The 16296-nt window shown below is 42.0% G+C and overlaps 1 protein-coding gene across 1 annotated transcript; it reads right to left on the bottom strand.

Moving 5' to 3' along the window:
- Positions 1–985: 985 nt before the first annotated feature.
- On the bottom strand, positions 986–15434 carry ATP6V0A2 (ATPase, H+ transporting, lysosomal V0 subunit a2). The gene is made up of 19 exons (XM_010147422.1): positions 15362–15434; positions 13834–13931; positions 12850–12987; positions 12247–12347; positions 11419–11545; positions 10534–10616; positions 10098–10191; positions 9576–9788; positions 8815–8965; positions 7929–8068; positions 7459–7616; positions 5927–6017; positions 5530–5648; positions 4862–5072; positions 4223–4342; positions 3889–4008; positions 2667–2784; positions 2239–2410; positions 986–1335 (listed from the first exon to the last, which is right to left on the bottom strand). Exons 1-19 carry the CDS (start codon positions 15375–15377, stop codon positions 1233–1235), a joined length of 2373 nt encoding a protein of 790 aa, XP_010145724.1. The 5' UTR covers positions 15378–15434; the 3' UTR covers positions 986–1232.
- Between the last annotated feature and the right edge of the window lie 862 nt (positions 15435–16296).

Here is a 16296-nt window from a genome sequence, read left to right as displayed (position 1 = left end):
TCGCCTCAGCGCCCCGTTCGCCTCAGCGCCAGCCGCCCCCCGCGCGGGCAGCGCGCCTCAGGCGGGGAGGGGCTGCCTACACACACAGGGGCCCGCTCGAAACAGCACAAAGCAGGTTTTATTCGGAGTCAGTACGAAAACAAGTGCAAAACGTAACCTGGGCTGTTCTTACGGCACAGCTGTTAATCACGTCAATATCCCCGTTTTCACACGGATACAAAAAAATACAAAACCACCCCTTTCCACCTCTTCGGTGTAAACTTTGGTTCAACACCCAGTAAGAAACACCGTATGTATGTCCTTGCAGCCCAACACAAACACAGCCGGAGGGCAATTCTTCACATCCCATACAAAACTTACTCCTAGGAGTAGAAACTCTGCAAGTTGCCACACTGTAAAAACATAACCCGGGATAAAAACTGCTGGTAGGCAGGTTTTTGGAGTTTTTTGACTTTTATTTGAGTCCTCACGGAGCCTGTGCAAAACCTTTTCTGAGGCTGTCCCCCATCGAGCTCAGCACAAGTGCTGGGCTGCACACAACACGCTCTGCACGTAGCAGAAAGCTCCTCACCCCATGGAAACACCGGGGCTAATACTTCCAGTCTCCACTCCTACTCCTGCCTCCTTCCGCAGCATTAACTGTGACCGCAGCTTCTGCAAGATTAAATACTAACTCTGGGTAGAACTCAGAACTCTGTTAAATATGGCCAAAAAAGAGCACGTTGCATTGCTGTGTATAAACTTACATTTCGTAAGCCTTCTGGACTAGATACTGAAAACATATTGCTTCTCTTGCATTGCTGAATTGCTCCCAAAGTGCATGAGAGGGTAGCTTGCTGAAGTATGTGATTAGTAAGGAGAGTTTAATATGAAAAATCTTCCAGATAACTTGAAAGTAACCACTCCAGAAAATAAACAGCCTCAACAACAAAAACACACCCCCTACACTCGTTTTAGGACAAGCAGTAACAACTTTTCTTTTTTAAAGAATAAAACTAAATTTACAACATTAGTTTATCAAGAAAAATGTACATTTGGTATGTATAATACTTTACAGGATGCGCCAGATCTGGTGAGTATTTCTACGGGAGGTATTTATTACAGAATTATTTGGCTGCATTATAAGGCAATCAGTGAAATACGCTTTGTCCTACAGGAAACCATTCACAGGTGAGATCCAGTACATGATTATTTGCAGACAATTCCAAATATTTCTGCTGACAGCAACCAAACTATGCCATATCATCTTTATTAAAATGTAAAGAAATGTGCTTAAAAGAGAAAGGCGTAAACTTGTATCCTCCACCAGAGTAGAATTTGTTCTGAAATTCCACCCTGAAACGAGACAACAAGATCTGTGTATTAATCCAAAACGACTGACTATGAAGAGACAGAACAGTGCAAGACAACAGACTGAGCAAAAGCAATCCTAATCCTGCCACTTAAGATTTCTGTGCGGCTATTTCACCTTCTCTCACAGACCCAGGCAAATTCAACGTTTTTCAAGAGACTCAAACACCCTGACATTGTGTAAAGCCATAATGGCTCATTTCTCACTCCTTACTAATTTGGTTTGGAGTCAATTGCAGTTAACTGTTTTGCAAACACACCATATCACGAGGACAATAATGCAGGTAGCTCTGCCTCACTTGTTTATATTCTACGTGTCTGCCTTCCCTTATACTGTAAATTTCACCTGCTTTCAAGCTAAATATTCTCTGAACCCACTCAACGCGCAGAGCAGAGCTCGTGAGAGCAAGACTAAGAAAAGATTAAAAGGTGTTGGCAGCCCCACTTTAGCAAAAGTTTTGCACGCTGATATGAATGTTCTGTCGAACCAAAAGAGACTGAAGCTATTCAGGGATATAATCAGACTGAAATGAAACACTCATCCACATTACCCATGTTCCACAGGATGAAAAGCCGCAACACACTAAATCAAGTGTACTCAGAGTTTGCGCCAAAATCAACTCTGAATGTGGTAAAGTTAATATGCATCATAAGCCAACATAATATTTGAATTTACTGAAAATATTCCAGAAGAGCAATTACATTCAACTAACAGGCCATTTCTTTATTAAATACATCTATTAAATTAAATACATCTACTATTACAGTAGCTTGAGGCTGTTGAATTTACACTTCTCTTTCTAAAAAGGCACCTGATATTTTGACACAAAAATTCCTCTTAAACAAGCCAGCATACGCTAAAGCGGTATAAACAAAAACTGAACTTACCAGTGCAGTCGTATAGCGTGGAGAAAAGCAGAAAGCCCCTCCATTACCAAAAGAATAAAAACTGTTAGCACAGCAAAAAAGGCGAGAACAGGGACGAGCAGGAGGACACCGTACGTCGTATCCACACGCAGACCCACTCTCATCACCATTTGCCACAGAACTTCTGATAACTCTGATAAAAGAAGAAGTTGTCATTATTAAGGTCGATACATTGGCCCCGTAAGCCACCCTGACCTGTGCTCTCGTGCTGAACAGAGGAACTGTAAAACTCCCATTTTAGATTGGGGTTTTCCATAGATTATGATTAAACTGGAAATTCTTGTTAATTAAGAAAAAGACAATTTCATAGTAGCACCACTTCAACAGGGCAGCCCCCTCTAACCAGAGATGAAGAAAACCCAACCAACCAAAGAAATCCTCCTACTTACGTGCGTGAGCAAGACTTAATGCCCAGAGTCTCAGGTACGAAGCTGTATTAGAAATACATCCCAGACAGTATTCAATGGTATGAATTGCTTGGTTCATAAAAACATCTGCAAAATTGAACTAAAATATAAAACTACATTTGTATCTATTTAAACAGCATAGTACAGAGAACAAAAATATTCATCTGCAAATCTTAACGTACACGGAAAAAACCTCCATTCCATTTTATTCCATTAAATTCCACTCCAAACACATTGATTTCATACCAAGTAAAAAAAGAACTGCTGTATTTAAGATCCTTACTACAGAGACAACATTAAAAAAATATTATATAGTTTCCCCAATTACTTTGTTAACAGACAAAAACTAATACAATGTATGTTTTCCACAAGGAACATGATCTAATTCTTGAACACTTGAAGTAGTAAAAGGAGTTATGGTTCTAATTCCCATTCTATTATGTCGTAAGTTTACAGTGTCAAGTTTTGCAGCTTTAAAGCCAGGATTAATTATTGGTAATGCCAGTGATAAAAAAAATAACTACGTTACTACTGTAAACTCTAACCATACGTACTTGTTTGCTAGCAAAGAGTTCCAGAACTACTACTACTGCAAGTTTCAACACTTACTTTGCACGGAACTGACACATTTTATTTAAGCAAACAATTCTTGTGTTTTCTATACACAGGAATTTCTAGACCTTTAAAAATTTGGCTAAACGAAACAGCAGCAGTAGCTGGGGACTAGGAATGCACCTAAATCTCCCAACCTCCATCAGCAATAATCCTCATCACGAGGCGTGATCTGCAGACATAAAGAGACTTTTGTCTGGATGAAAAGCCAAGATTAACGAACAGGAAACTGGGCAGTTGTCCTCTTGGCTTAACTTTAAGAATCCATAAAGCCATACAAAACCCAGGATGTTTATCCCACTCTTCAATTCCATAAAAACCACAGTCCCAGATGCAAAGTCTGTAGCTGCCAATAAAGCACTTCCTGTCCTCCAGTGCAGACAGACTGTGGTTTACTGCAGCACTCTGAATATACCAACAAGTAACGATAAGATAGCGACAAATAAAGGTAAGGAAATAGTCAGGCACCAAGGTCTTTGTAAAGGTTCAGCTGATTTTCTTGAACACCTGCACACTGGAAGTTATCATCTTGATTTTCCACTTACAATGTGCACTTCAGGACATAAACCCATAGATGAAGAACGAGTATTACCTCCTCTCCGTCCCCCTCTCTGTGCCCACCGTCTAAATGACTGCTTCCTTCTTCCACGTCATGAGACCTCAGCAGAGAAAGTTCCTCTTCACTTTCCTTTCGAATGAGCTTGTAGCCACTCTGCAAAACGGGAACGTATCGTGCTTCGTTATCTGGGCTGCCAGTGGCATTTTGAAAACTTATTAGATGCGGTTGTAGGCAAAGGCAGAAAGAGAACTAGAAGAACAAAGCACTGCTATGTGTTACTCAGGAATATTCAGTAAGGACATTACATCCAACCCAACACCAGCTGAATTCTTCTATACTGAAGGAACGCGCGCCTCTCAGTACTCACCCGATACATTCTGATGCCTCGGCCTCCACTGTGCAACCAATACAAATAAAGTGGTTTACCAAAAAGCATTACAGGAACAGAGAGAAAAGCAACGCTAAGTAAAAACCTCTGCAGGGCAACCTGTTTGGGGGAGAAAGAGAACATGAGATTAGATCACAAGATGAAAACAGCAAAAGCCTCCCGTTTAAAGGCCTGTTTGAGCATGAGAAGGACGCTACTGATTTCAGTGGGCGTGCACTCCACGTCCATCGTGCAGCCAGGCTGTTTACTTAATCAAGCCCTTAAGTCGGGCTGCAACCGTCCAGCATCTTCAGGACTGGGTTCTGGACTAAGGCATGACTGAGAGTCAGTTTAACAACATTACTGCAGCACACAGAAAACTCCCAAGCATGAGACACTGTTCTCTGGCCTTAATTTTAACCTGGGAGGTTTTGTTCTAGACACAGTTTATTTTCCCAAGTCACTACATAAAATCTTACAACCAATTAAAGTATGTTATTTAATCATAATGTTTATTCAATTTCCCCCGAGTCTGATACATTCCCCCTCGTAGGGGAACACTCAGCCTTCCACAACTGGCAAAGTGCTACCTGCACAGGGAACATGGGATCTTTGGAAGCTTGTAAGAAGGCTACTAACCTGCCCGGTGTAGAAGAGCTCTGTTTCACCACCAGGAAAGAGGAACATGTTAATAAACTGAATCAGGATACTAGGAGCAGACGTGGAGTCCTCTGCAGAATATGCTAACCATTTGAAGAAGATCATGAACACAAGGTAGCCAAAGATGCACAGCATGAAGAGAAGTTCAGGAAGAAAAACCAAATAAATATTATACTTCTTCTTAAAATGCCTGAAAGATAAAAGTGGGGAACGAAATAGAAAAGAAGTTTAGCCAAGAACAATTGAGATAAATACGTGGCCCAAACACGATTTCAATACAACAGAACAGCACCCAGCACTTCTAAACAGCAAGACCGAAGTTACAATCCGGAACCAATTTCTTCATTTTCAGTGAATTTTAATCAGGTATGGTCTTGATTTCCATTGAAAGAGAGGCACAAACCTCTATTTAACAACAACAAGCAAAATAAAATCTTGTATGAACTGATGTCTGCAGGCTGTTTTGCATAATTTTGATCCATCATCTCATTTATGTGAAGGACAACTGTCTTCTTTTAAGAACAGTTCTCACAATTACGATTATTCTGTTTTTTAAAAATTCTTCTAGTTTCTCTTAACAGATTAACTGTTGTAATTCAAGACTTGACAAAAACTGTGTTAATATTCTCTTAGCTTCTTATACTCACAAGTGGTTAAACACCCCCAACACAACTCCAAACGTCATGTGAGTCACTCCAAAAATCACAGACATTTTCATTTTGAAAGAATTTAGAAAACTGAGGCGATTGCTTGCCAAACTCCATATCTGAAAAGAAGACAAACCAGCATTAAAGAACAGTCTAACAAGAGGAATAAAACAGCATCCTTTCTCTACTGGAGACCAGAATTCTACCTCAAATGGGGATCACAACTGAAATTCGAGTTTTGTGAAAATAGTTAAATCTTTCTTTGACTCTTTTTGAAGGGAGAGTGCAAGCAGATTGTTTTTTTCCCCATAGTAACATTTATCTTCCTAATACAATTCCAAAATCTAATTTACAAATGACTTATCACAAATGGACAATTTAAAAGAATAAAACCAACCGGATCAATTCCAAAGGGATAAGCTCCATTGTATACACCAGTAACATTTGGATCCAGTGTTAAAAACTGATTAGACTTCAGATCCTCGAGACTGCAGAGAAAGAAAAACACAATCAGATCTGATACTGTTTAAACACAGTGACAACATACGCTTCAGTTCTGCAGGAAGCTGCTCCTGCTTTCCTTCGTATGACTAGCTCATCCCTGGCAGACTTCTAAAGAAGAATCAAAGGGTATCTAAGCACAAGGGCCTGGCTAGCAACAACAAAATAACCTAGAAACTCAAAATCTGGGCTTAATTCGCACTAACTGCCTTTGATGGGAAAGATTCTGGATTTTACTCCTCATTCCTCTAATTCCTCATTTTACAAGCTCACAATTTGTTTGTACATACAATTCACTAACAAGCATCAAAAAAATAATTGGTATCTTTCTTCCCCTTTTGCATTTGGATGTTTCCACTCTAACCTCACTGGTGTTTTAATTAACAGCACTCACAAGCTGTTCCCATTGTAACCAGCCAGTGGCTTTGACTCTACTAAGCCACTTCCTGTTTTTGAGGCAAAACGAGGTACAAGCTGAGAACATTTAAATGCTAAAGGGCCACGGCACCTCAAAATAACGAGGTTACCCCACTTGGAGAAAAAGTAGGTTTGACAATTCCCATAGCCTATTTTTTTTTTTTACTATCAAGAAAAGCTGTGCAGACACTAATGGTTGCTGGGAAATTCATTTATTTCTTCACCGTAGACACTAACGCTGCTTGGCTGTCCATGCCACAGGCATGACCTCAGAGAAATTTCTCTAAAACCACCCCCGTTTTCTATTCCTCTCAAAATCCGACAGAAAGCTCTCCTGGGAACTATAGCAATTGGAGACGAAGTAAAAGCATTCGCATTGACAAACCACAACGCAGGAGGCAGCGCGCTTTTTATGAATAAGGAGAACAACACACAACAAGCCAAAGCCCCCCTTTCTGTTAGGATTTTACCATACTCCTGAATCACCAGCCATTCCTCAGAACACCCTGTGAGAGCTCAAAGAAAGACCACCACACACAGAAGGAGGTTTAGAGTCTGAATACTGTTGCAGGAGAAGAGCAATTGTCATCTGTATCAAATGAGAATGCTCCGGAAAACATTCCGGGTGCCTCAGGACATGTAAATCCAGTAAAGCAGCGCTGATAAATCGGAGATTAACCTGATAGATCAACGGAATTAAATACAACCAAATTCTAATAGTGGGTTTGGAAGACACTGCACTGTCTGTGGATTTTCCAATTTAGGATAACAAGCTTTTAGATTATTTTTTTTAAACCACTACTACTGCCTTTTTTATTTTCGGCGTAGACGTATCACCCAGCCCTCAGCGCACCAGCACTCGCTACCTCAACAATTAGGTCCTGCTAGATTTCACTGCGTTCACTTACTACTCTTAATAAAAGGATGGTTAAAGTGGGTGAGCAAAAGGGTTAAACCACTGCAGGAAGTACATTTTTGTTTTAATAGTACAGCAAACAGGCAGCTACTCACCGCCAAACCTTCTGTTCAAACATTGCTGAAACATTCCACCCAGAACCAAATATATTCAACGACTTTGAAAAACAGTCATTGTAAATCAATCCAGTGTATACAGAAAACAGACCCATTAACAGAATAACGTATCGGCCTTCAAACAACATTTTCATTATCTGTAAGTATTGGAGAAAAGGAAAAAACAGAACATCATCCACAGTGTGAACGATTGTTATCTAGACATTTCTAAGAGAAACACGCTTTTGGACAAAGACTTCTAAAAACTAAAGTCTTGGGAACGGTCATTAATGCGTATCAAGAAACCTAAACTTGTGAAAGAAACTGCGTTTAAAGTCTCTGCATAAATCCTGAATCAAAGGAAAAACCCTAGTCTACGACATGTGCAATAAATAGTAGTTTTCAGAAACAGAGTAAGTATTTAAGTTATCTGGTGGGATGGAGAGTAACTTATATGTAACTCCTTTTACCTCATCCTGTGATCTTCGTAACGTAGGGTGGTTTTCATACAGTATTGTCAGGAGTGCAAATATGAACATTAGCAGACCATGCCCAAAGTCTCCAAACATAACCGCAAACAGGAAGGGAAAAGTGATGATGGTGTAGAGAGCTGTAACGAAACGTCACAGACCTGAGGCACGCCACACCACGGGCCGTGTTGCTATCTCAATTACACCTAAGCAATTCAACTACTTTAACCCCTCGCACAATTTTCAGCTTCAAGTTTTCTTTCAGCTGTTCACACCCTACTGACAGACCTTCCCTCCACACTATAAACCTGTTTAAAGCTTGCTGACTGCGTGTCCCCTCGTAACGACTCCGCAGCTCAGCATCAAATGACACTTCTGAGGATAACACGAGCCCAGGAAAGAGAGACCAAACATGCAGTTCTTCCTCCATGGCTACTTTGGCTCTGTACTATGACGTACGTTCTGCTGTACGGCACGAGACAGACAGCGTAGCTGTAAAAACACACAAGGACATTCAACTCACTGCACAACAAGCTGGATTTTTTCAAGGGGTGAGCTCCACGCTTCACCAAGATCAGCCGCCATTACTGAAGTTTTCCTTTTTCCCCTAAACAGCTTATCTTATCCAAGGTAAAACTTATCAAGAAAAATTATACAACTATTATCAGCATTCTTAATGCTAAATAGCCCAGCAAAATCAAACCCTATCTTACTGCTTGGAGCACCATTTGCACTTCTGATGAGGTACTGAAATTTTAAAGCAGCTACTAACAGGCAGGACGGTTGTCACCACTTTGCCCTTGCCCGTGTCCAATTCAGCGCGACACTTAAACACGTAACGGGCAAGCAGCAACGACAGCACAGCTCAGACTTCACGAGGACCAACCTGGGTTCACTTCCCCATAGTTTCCAACTCCATAAGCGTCAACAATGTTTTGGAACCCTGAGGTGAATTTATTGGTACGTATCAAAGTTGGAGGAGGTTGTGTTGTTGGGATGGTATTCATGAACGAAGAAATCGTAGCTCCACTCTTCCTCTAATTGTGAAGAGAAAGAAGAGACATTTGTATAAAAACCGCGTCGATGCTTCATCTCACAGAAGTGAAAACATTTCCTTTACACATTTCCAGCACTTCCACTGATCCTGAAACATCCCCAAATTGAGCCTCAAGTTTAACATTTATCCCTTTGGGTCCTCTTACAAAAAGCTACATTAATCTGTTCCTCTAAGAACACTGATTGTGTACAGTGTTCCAACCCTTACTTTATGCGGAATATCAGACGACTCTCACCAGTCAGCATTACAAAAGAAAGATTTGTTACTAAAAGTTCTCCCTTCCAAGACAAGATGACAGAGCTGCACTCAGCACAACTAAGACAAAGGGATTAGCACCCTCTACTTGACTGCAAATAGCCTTGTGAGTCCAGTCAGACTTGGGTCCAACACACAAGTTATTCAAGACCAAAAAAAACCCACAACACTAAATAAAGGCTCTGCCTATAAAGAAATTGTCAGGTATGACTTCACAGAGACCCAGGCCTGCCTGTGCCTACTTTTAAGCCTATTTTAAATAGTTCTTTTCTTCCCTTATCGGTATAGTTAGTACTAGACAAGTTTTAACATCAGTGAGCTTTCGGCTGACTTACTGAACCTTCCTCCAAGGCATAGCGTAGGTTTTGCAGATCAGCCACTGGACACCAAACCTCAGCAATTAAACATTTATTTGTGACATCAAAACTGCAGAGGTTGAGTGCATGATAGATGGCTTTCATCTTCTTCACCTGGATAACCCACGTATAGATGGACTCTGAGGCTTTACACAAGACTTGGCGTAAGTAATCCTCAGTTTTGTGCAGCACCTTTGTGAAAGGAAGAAAAAAGGAATTTCGCCGATAACACGCCGGTGGGTATGTAATGACAGTAAGAACACCTAGCGTTGCCCACTGCTGGGCCACGTTTGTAGGAGGGCACAGTAACCACCACTCACGGCAGCAGGCAGCGCCAAGTGCCCCAAGGTTCAACGGATACGTGCAAGACGAGACCAGGGACAGGACACAGCCACATTCAGATCCAAACCGTTTAGAAACGCATTCATTTATGTAACGCCGTGACTCGCCAAATCATTTCCCACAGTGCAATCGCTAAAGGGAACACTGTTATTCACTCACATTGTGAAGATCCAGAATGCGAATGTTGAGTCCTTCTACAACAGCCTTGCGCTCCTCCGTGGTGTTTGGATAGGGATACACGTGACAGTGATAGCTGCAGAAAAACAGAAGTTTGAGTTAAATAACCATACAGAACCAAACCAAATCCCCCAACCCCACACCCTACTCACATTTGGAACACCCCGTTTAATAACCCCGGAGCAGAGTCAACTGAGAGGCAGTACTTTTGCCTGGACTTCAGGACTGCAGAGACAGGGACTCCCACATTTATCTGCATATCACATAATTACAAAGCTAGATGCAACAAGGGGTTGTACAAATTTAACTTCAAAAACCCTGCCTAAACATCAACCTGTAAGGAAGGGGAGAAGGGGGAAAACTAACAAGAAAATAACCCAGGCATAAAGAAATTACACATATTAGTTTTACTTCTTACCAGTCACAAATCTTCTTAACTTTCTGGCCAATTTGTTCACCCCAATAGGACACTAAAAAACCAAACCATTTTGTGGTTTCACCCTAAAAAAAAGCCAAAAAAGTTAAGTTGATGAAGTTTGGTTTTAACCAACAACTCTGCTGTGATGTAATTATAGAGCAAAACAGCAAATCTGAGTAATTAGAAAAAGCTGTGTTAGTAGCATTAACCTTCCACCATTTTCATGAGGTTCAGAAAATAAAATTCAAGTGTGCCAATATTTCTCTTCTTTTGTATATTGGAGAAAACCAGAAAAAGTTCTCAGGGGAAAATAAAAGAGATACTAAGAATTCTGAGACAGTAAAATATAACCACAAAAAGTCTCAAAAACTTAAAATGCTACAAATCAGAATAGAAGCAAAATTCACAAGGGATGGGTTAGGCAGCCATAATTGCTGACTTACAGAAAGTGTATTTTTTATGTTCAGAGAAAATAACGTTGTAGAAAGCCAACTGTACTCCAAACTCTCTTCTTCAGCTCCGGGATGAAGAAATGAAATGCCTGTCACACGGTAACGCACTATACAGACCCGGTTAATAAATATCCAAACAGCCATTTATGCCACGTATTTTGATCAAGGCGGCGAATCATAAAGTCACTACTACTCCACAATTAAGTTCTGCACTCATCAAGCTGAGCCATGATAAATTAATTGCTACTCCTAGAGTTACGGTGGCATCAAGGCTTCTAATTTTCAGGTCCTACGAGTTCTAATAGTTTAAAACAGTTTTCCCGCCAAGGGCGCTGGGAAAACCTCCACATTCACTGCAGACCTGAGCAGCAATTCCTCCAAGTCCTATGAAAAACACAAACAAAATAAACTGATAGTTACGACGTTCACTCACTGTATCGGGATCTTCCAGGCATTCATCCAACTCAGCGTACGTAAGAATAGTGTATCCTTTACAGACTCTCCACAGCATTTTTTCAAATGCTTCAACTTTTGCTCTGTGAACTAACCCAGATATGAATCTATGGAAAAAGAAAAAAAAGAAGCTAAAATCCACAAGAAAAAACTAAAAACTCAAAGTACATCATCCCTCAGGATCACACAGTCACAGTAATGTAACATTTGCCACCTCCAAAGAAGAAAGCATCACCTCAACAGGAAGTACCTGGTATAGGAAATACAGACACAATTTCTGTGTGGAAAACAATCAGACCATAGGCCCGAGCACACAACTGAAGCTGTATTTGAGTCGTATCTTTCTGTGACAGTAAGGTTCTTCATGTTTTCTTGGTAAGACACTCTCTCATAATGGTGTGGGAGAGAGCAGCATCCATACATCATTTAAAGGGAAGTAGGCAGTACCATTAGTCATGTTGCATTTACAGCCGACACTGCCAGGTGATTAAAACACTGCGTTTACCCTCAAAAGACACAGTCTGAACAGCAGGAGGATGCGCTGATTTAGAGATTTTCCGTAACACACGTACTTTGTTTCATGCAAGTTTTGTGACAGTTTTTTTGGTGCTGTCCTACTTCTCAAACACTTCAATTCTGTTACAGGTACATTTGGGTCAGACTCCTAAACTTGTCTAAAAGAGTTGGGCACATCCGAAACCGCTACAGTCACACTCCACCCCATCTTCTGAGAAGACAGCCCGTGATTTAGAGCAGCTCACGGAGCAGTTTTGAAAGAGCACACACTGACAGCCTGAACCATACCTACCCCAGCTTGGCACCCAGCCTGTGCATGCAGTTGTAATCCACCAGCGGCTCGTTTTCCACCGAGGGAAATTCTTCGTAATTTGTGTGTAAATGGGGTTCATACTACCAAACAAAAGAAGGGCAATTCATAACTTTCAGAAAGTAGTATTTTATACGTTTATTATTCTAAATAAGAAAAGCTAATTAAGTGAATTATTTCAATGAAAAGATAAAACCCTCCCCTGTGTTCAGTTCAGACAACAGAGATCTGGGGATCCGAAGCACACCACTCTGCAGTTATAGTCAGTGTCGCAAAGGCTACACGGTACATTTCTTAGCACAGTTTCCACAGCAAAACAACACAAATATTCCTCCATCCTCAGTCGGTATTAGCAGTAACATTCAAATAACAGAGAAGTCTCAAAGCTCCTAAGTCCGGGGCTGTCCTCTGCCGTGGGTACGAGCACAGCCCAGCACCACCAGAGGCTGCCAGCCAGGTTCTCTAGGCACTGAGCACAGTCTACAGCACCGGAAGGCCCGACACCGAGTCACACACTTAACCAGAACCACTAACAGTGTGCACCAGCCACCCCACACAATCCTCCTCAAACAACACAAGCAGTACCTCAGCTGTTCTCCTGACAAACCTTTGCGTGACCTCTAACATGCACGTGTACTCTGTCAGCTCAAGCAGGTTTTTCCTCAGCTTTTCTTTGTTTTTAGTTACTTCCCTCAATTCTGTCTCCAGTTTCTGCAACTGTTCCTAAGGCAGAGGAAGAAAATGACATAGAATCAGTTATACTGTTTGGGATATCGGGGGAGGATGAATTTTAAACACATGTTAATTCACCACAATAATAGGACCTTCTCAAATTCTTAATTAACTGAGGCTCCCTAGGTTTTATTCCTCAGTCTGCCAAAGGTTGCTGTGTACTGAGCACACTTGATCCTCCCCTGGCTTCTGTTAAATCTGCTGCTCTGACCCTAATTTGTGTCTGGGCTAAGTAACGCAGACTTGGAATTAGAACTTTGCATAGTACAGGGTGCAAGACTCTTAGCTTTTCTATTAACAGAATTATAGCAAACCAGAGTGTCACTCAAAATCAGGCTGCACTGTACAAGCTTCTAGCTCTAACACAATACCAGAAAAAGCATTCAGAGAAAACAGCACCAGGTTTTGCTACACAACCCACGCTGGGACCAGCAAAGCGCCTGGGGCGCAGAAAACTCCCACACTCTGGAAATTCTGGATGCACAAAAAGCATCTTATGTAAGTCCCAAAGCAATAGATGAGGCTGAAGGACTCCATCGAGGGCTAACAACGTGCCCGGATCAGGGTAATGTAACAACCCATCAGAATAAGAGAGATGAGTGCAGACCCAGGGGTTCGCTTTGGCCCTTACGCGGGAATGGCGTGTGCATATCGAATCCTCACCGGCAGTCTGAAGCAACACTGGTAGCAAGAAAAAAAGGACAAAAACGAAAGCAAAAGACTTCTGCTCTCCCTGCCACACCCCTATCCCGTAAGAAGATAGCAAGTAATGAAGTTTGAAATAAAGTTCCAAGATCCAGGGCTCCACTTTCGGTATCGGTTGTGTGGGAAAGTTACCTGGATTTCTAAAATGTGTTTCAGCAAGGGGGCAGGAGGAGCAGCATCTCCTTCAGGAAGTGGGATATCCGCTTTTTTAATTTCTTGTACTAAATACCCTGGAGTGAGAAGACAAACACAATTCAGAGAGGAAACTGCATTGCCTTACACTTCCCCGAATGCCGGGCAGTTGACCTGCAGCTGCTACTGGTGGTGCTGCTCACACGGCAACGCCAGGCCCTACCTATTTATCCACTGATTTTAGCAACAACACACACTGGAGTCTTCATACAGAGTGCAAGGAGGGGGCGAAGACTGGTCCCTCCAGGGAGAGGAAAAAGGGGCTCCTGGAGTGCGAGGAATAAAACACCCAGAGCACTCTGTCCTGGAAGTTTGCAGAATTAAATTATCTAGAGAGTCTTCTGACTGAAGTTTTCCAACCACAAGTACTTTTTAAGAAGCTTTTAACATTTCAGAGTATCTCTTTGTTGCTGCAAGATATCACTTTCTACCAATCACATCATCTGCCAGAAACTGACCTTCTGCTCATTGACCCGTGGCTGGAATTAAGAGTTCAGACAAGACAGCTCAAGCAACCTTGACCACAAACACAACTCACGCTGGGCAGGGAGATTGCCAAAACAGCTGCTGGGGTGGTTTGGCATGACCAGCACATGCCTCTGATGAGAAATCCCAATAAAAGGCTCCTTCAACGGTGACTTTTCCTCGGGATACACTGAAGAATCCGCATCCTGGTTGTAATTGTCTACATGCCCTTCTCTATTCATTAACCACCATGTGAATACAATTATTAATAACTTGAGCTATTTTTCAGGGTGCTTGGAAGTTTAACAGTATTGGTTATACAGTGTGACAAACGGGGCTTATCTGACAGTCAAGAGTAAACATCCAGAGTAAAGCTGCCATTTTCCTAGGAGAATTTTAAGCAGTCAACACTGAAATGGTCTCAATTATTTATCAGCAACAATTCTCGGAGCTTAAAACCACCCCAACCTATATCTAGCAAATACACGTCGTAAGGTAAGTCCATTTTACAGCTCCCAAACCCAAGAACCATGTTCAGTGGTAGAGCACTGGAACAGGTTGCCCAGGGAAGCCATGAATCTCCTTGTTCAAAATCCCACTGGATGCATTCCCAGACAACCTGCTCTAGCTGCCCCTGCTTGAGCTGAGGGCTGATGAGGTGATCTCAAGAGGTTCCTCCAACCTAAACGATTCTGTGATACACTCAAAACTGATGCAGCATATACCAGCGCAAATCAAGGAATACAGTCGTATGTTCTGACCCGATTCCGTGCTACAGTCAAGTCATCTCCGCCTCCAAAAATCTACATAATGACTCTACATACGAGTGTTATGTATTTGCACTTTGCCATATATACGGAAGTTTTATAAGATTCTACAGCATTTAGATCATACAAGACTGGGAAGATTAATGAAAACCTGTAGCTGAAACCTCCACTGTAGTTCCACTCCAGCAATATAAACTGTAATTATGCCAGAGGACAGACGTGATAAAGCAGCTCACCAAGTATTCTTTCCATTTCTTCACACTTCTTCACTTCATTCACAAACTTCCTCTGAAATACACTTACATTTGGGTTGAGCTGAAGGAGAAGGACAAAATGCTTATTAGGTATTAAAAACAGCAACCACCCCTAAAAAACCACAGCTATTTCTGTGACTTCATGGTGCCAACACTGCACGTGTTCTATGTGGTCTCTTTCTACAAAGTGGCTTTCAGCTAAGAAGGCAGGAACACCAACCTGGATTAAGGAGCCCTCACACAGCAAGGTAACTCTACTCAGGTAACTACATCTACTAGAGAAAACATCCCTGATCTTACTACTGTAGTTTTAAAGAAACTGCTTAACGACGTCATATTAACAAACCTTCCTACATGCAACTTTTTACGATGTATTTCCACAGGATCTAGTTGAAATGTTAGGTTTTGAAATAATCTTTTTACGTGCATCCTCAGTCTATGAGGGTGCAACGTCCTCAGCTACTTACTCGGCTTTTAAATCAGATCCACTAACACGTTACTGCCTGGCTGATCGGCGCCTCAGGTACCTGGAATGGCAGCAGCGCCAAACGGGAAGCTCGTTCCTACAGCTCTCCCCCCTCCCACCCGCCCTAGTCACTAACTAGCTGGTAGTTTAGGTCCTGCCAGCTTTCCTTGCAGAGGTTTTGCAACCTGCCTTTCTGAAGGACACTTGGAAGAAATGCCCGAGCCTCAGACAGCAAGCAAAGATCACAAAATTACGATGAGACAACGCACGAACAAGGTTAATTAGCACCCGACCCAATTATACACTGGTCAGGCATGCAGTTTCCTCCAAGGCGACCTGCCCCTCCAGGAACAGGCGTGTTTGACAAGCAGCCGTCTGGGATGTCGAGGGGACGAGCCCACAGAACAGAGACGGTGTTTCTGTCGACCTCCCAACGGGGCGGACACATCTA

The sequence above is a fragment of the Eurypyga helias genome, unplaced genomic scaffold, assembly GCF_000690775.1.
Source record: "Eurypyga helias isolate BGI_N326 unplaced genomic scaffold, ASM69077v1 scaffold42192, whole genome shotgun sequence".
NCBI classification, from domain to species: Eukaryota; Metazoa; Chordata; class Aves; order Eurypygiformes; family Eurypygidae; genus Eurypyga; species Eurypyga helias.
This window is presented reverse-complemented; position numbering and strand designations above follow the sequence as displayed.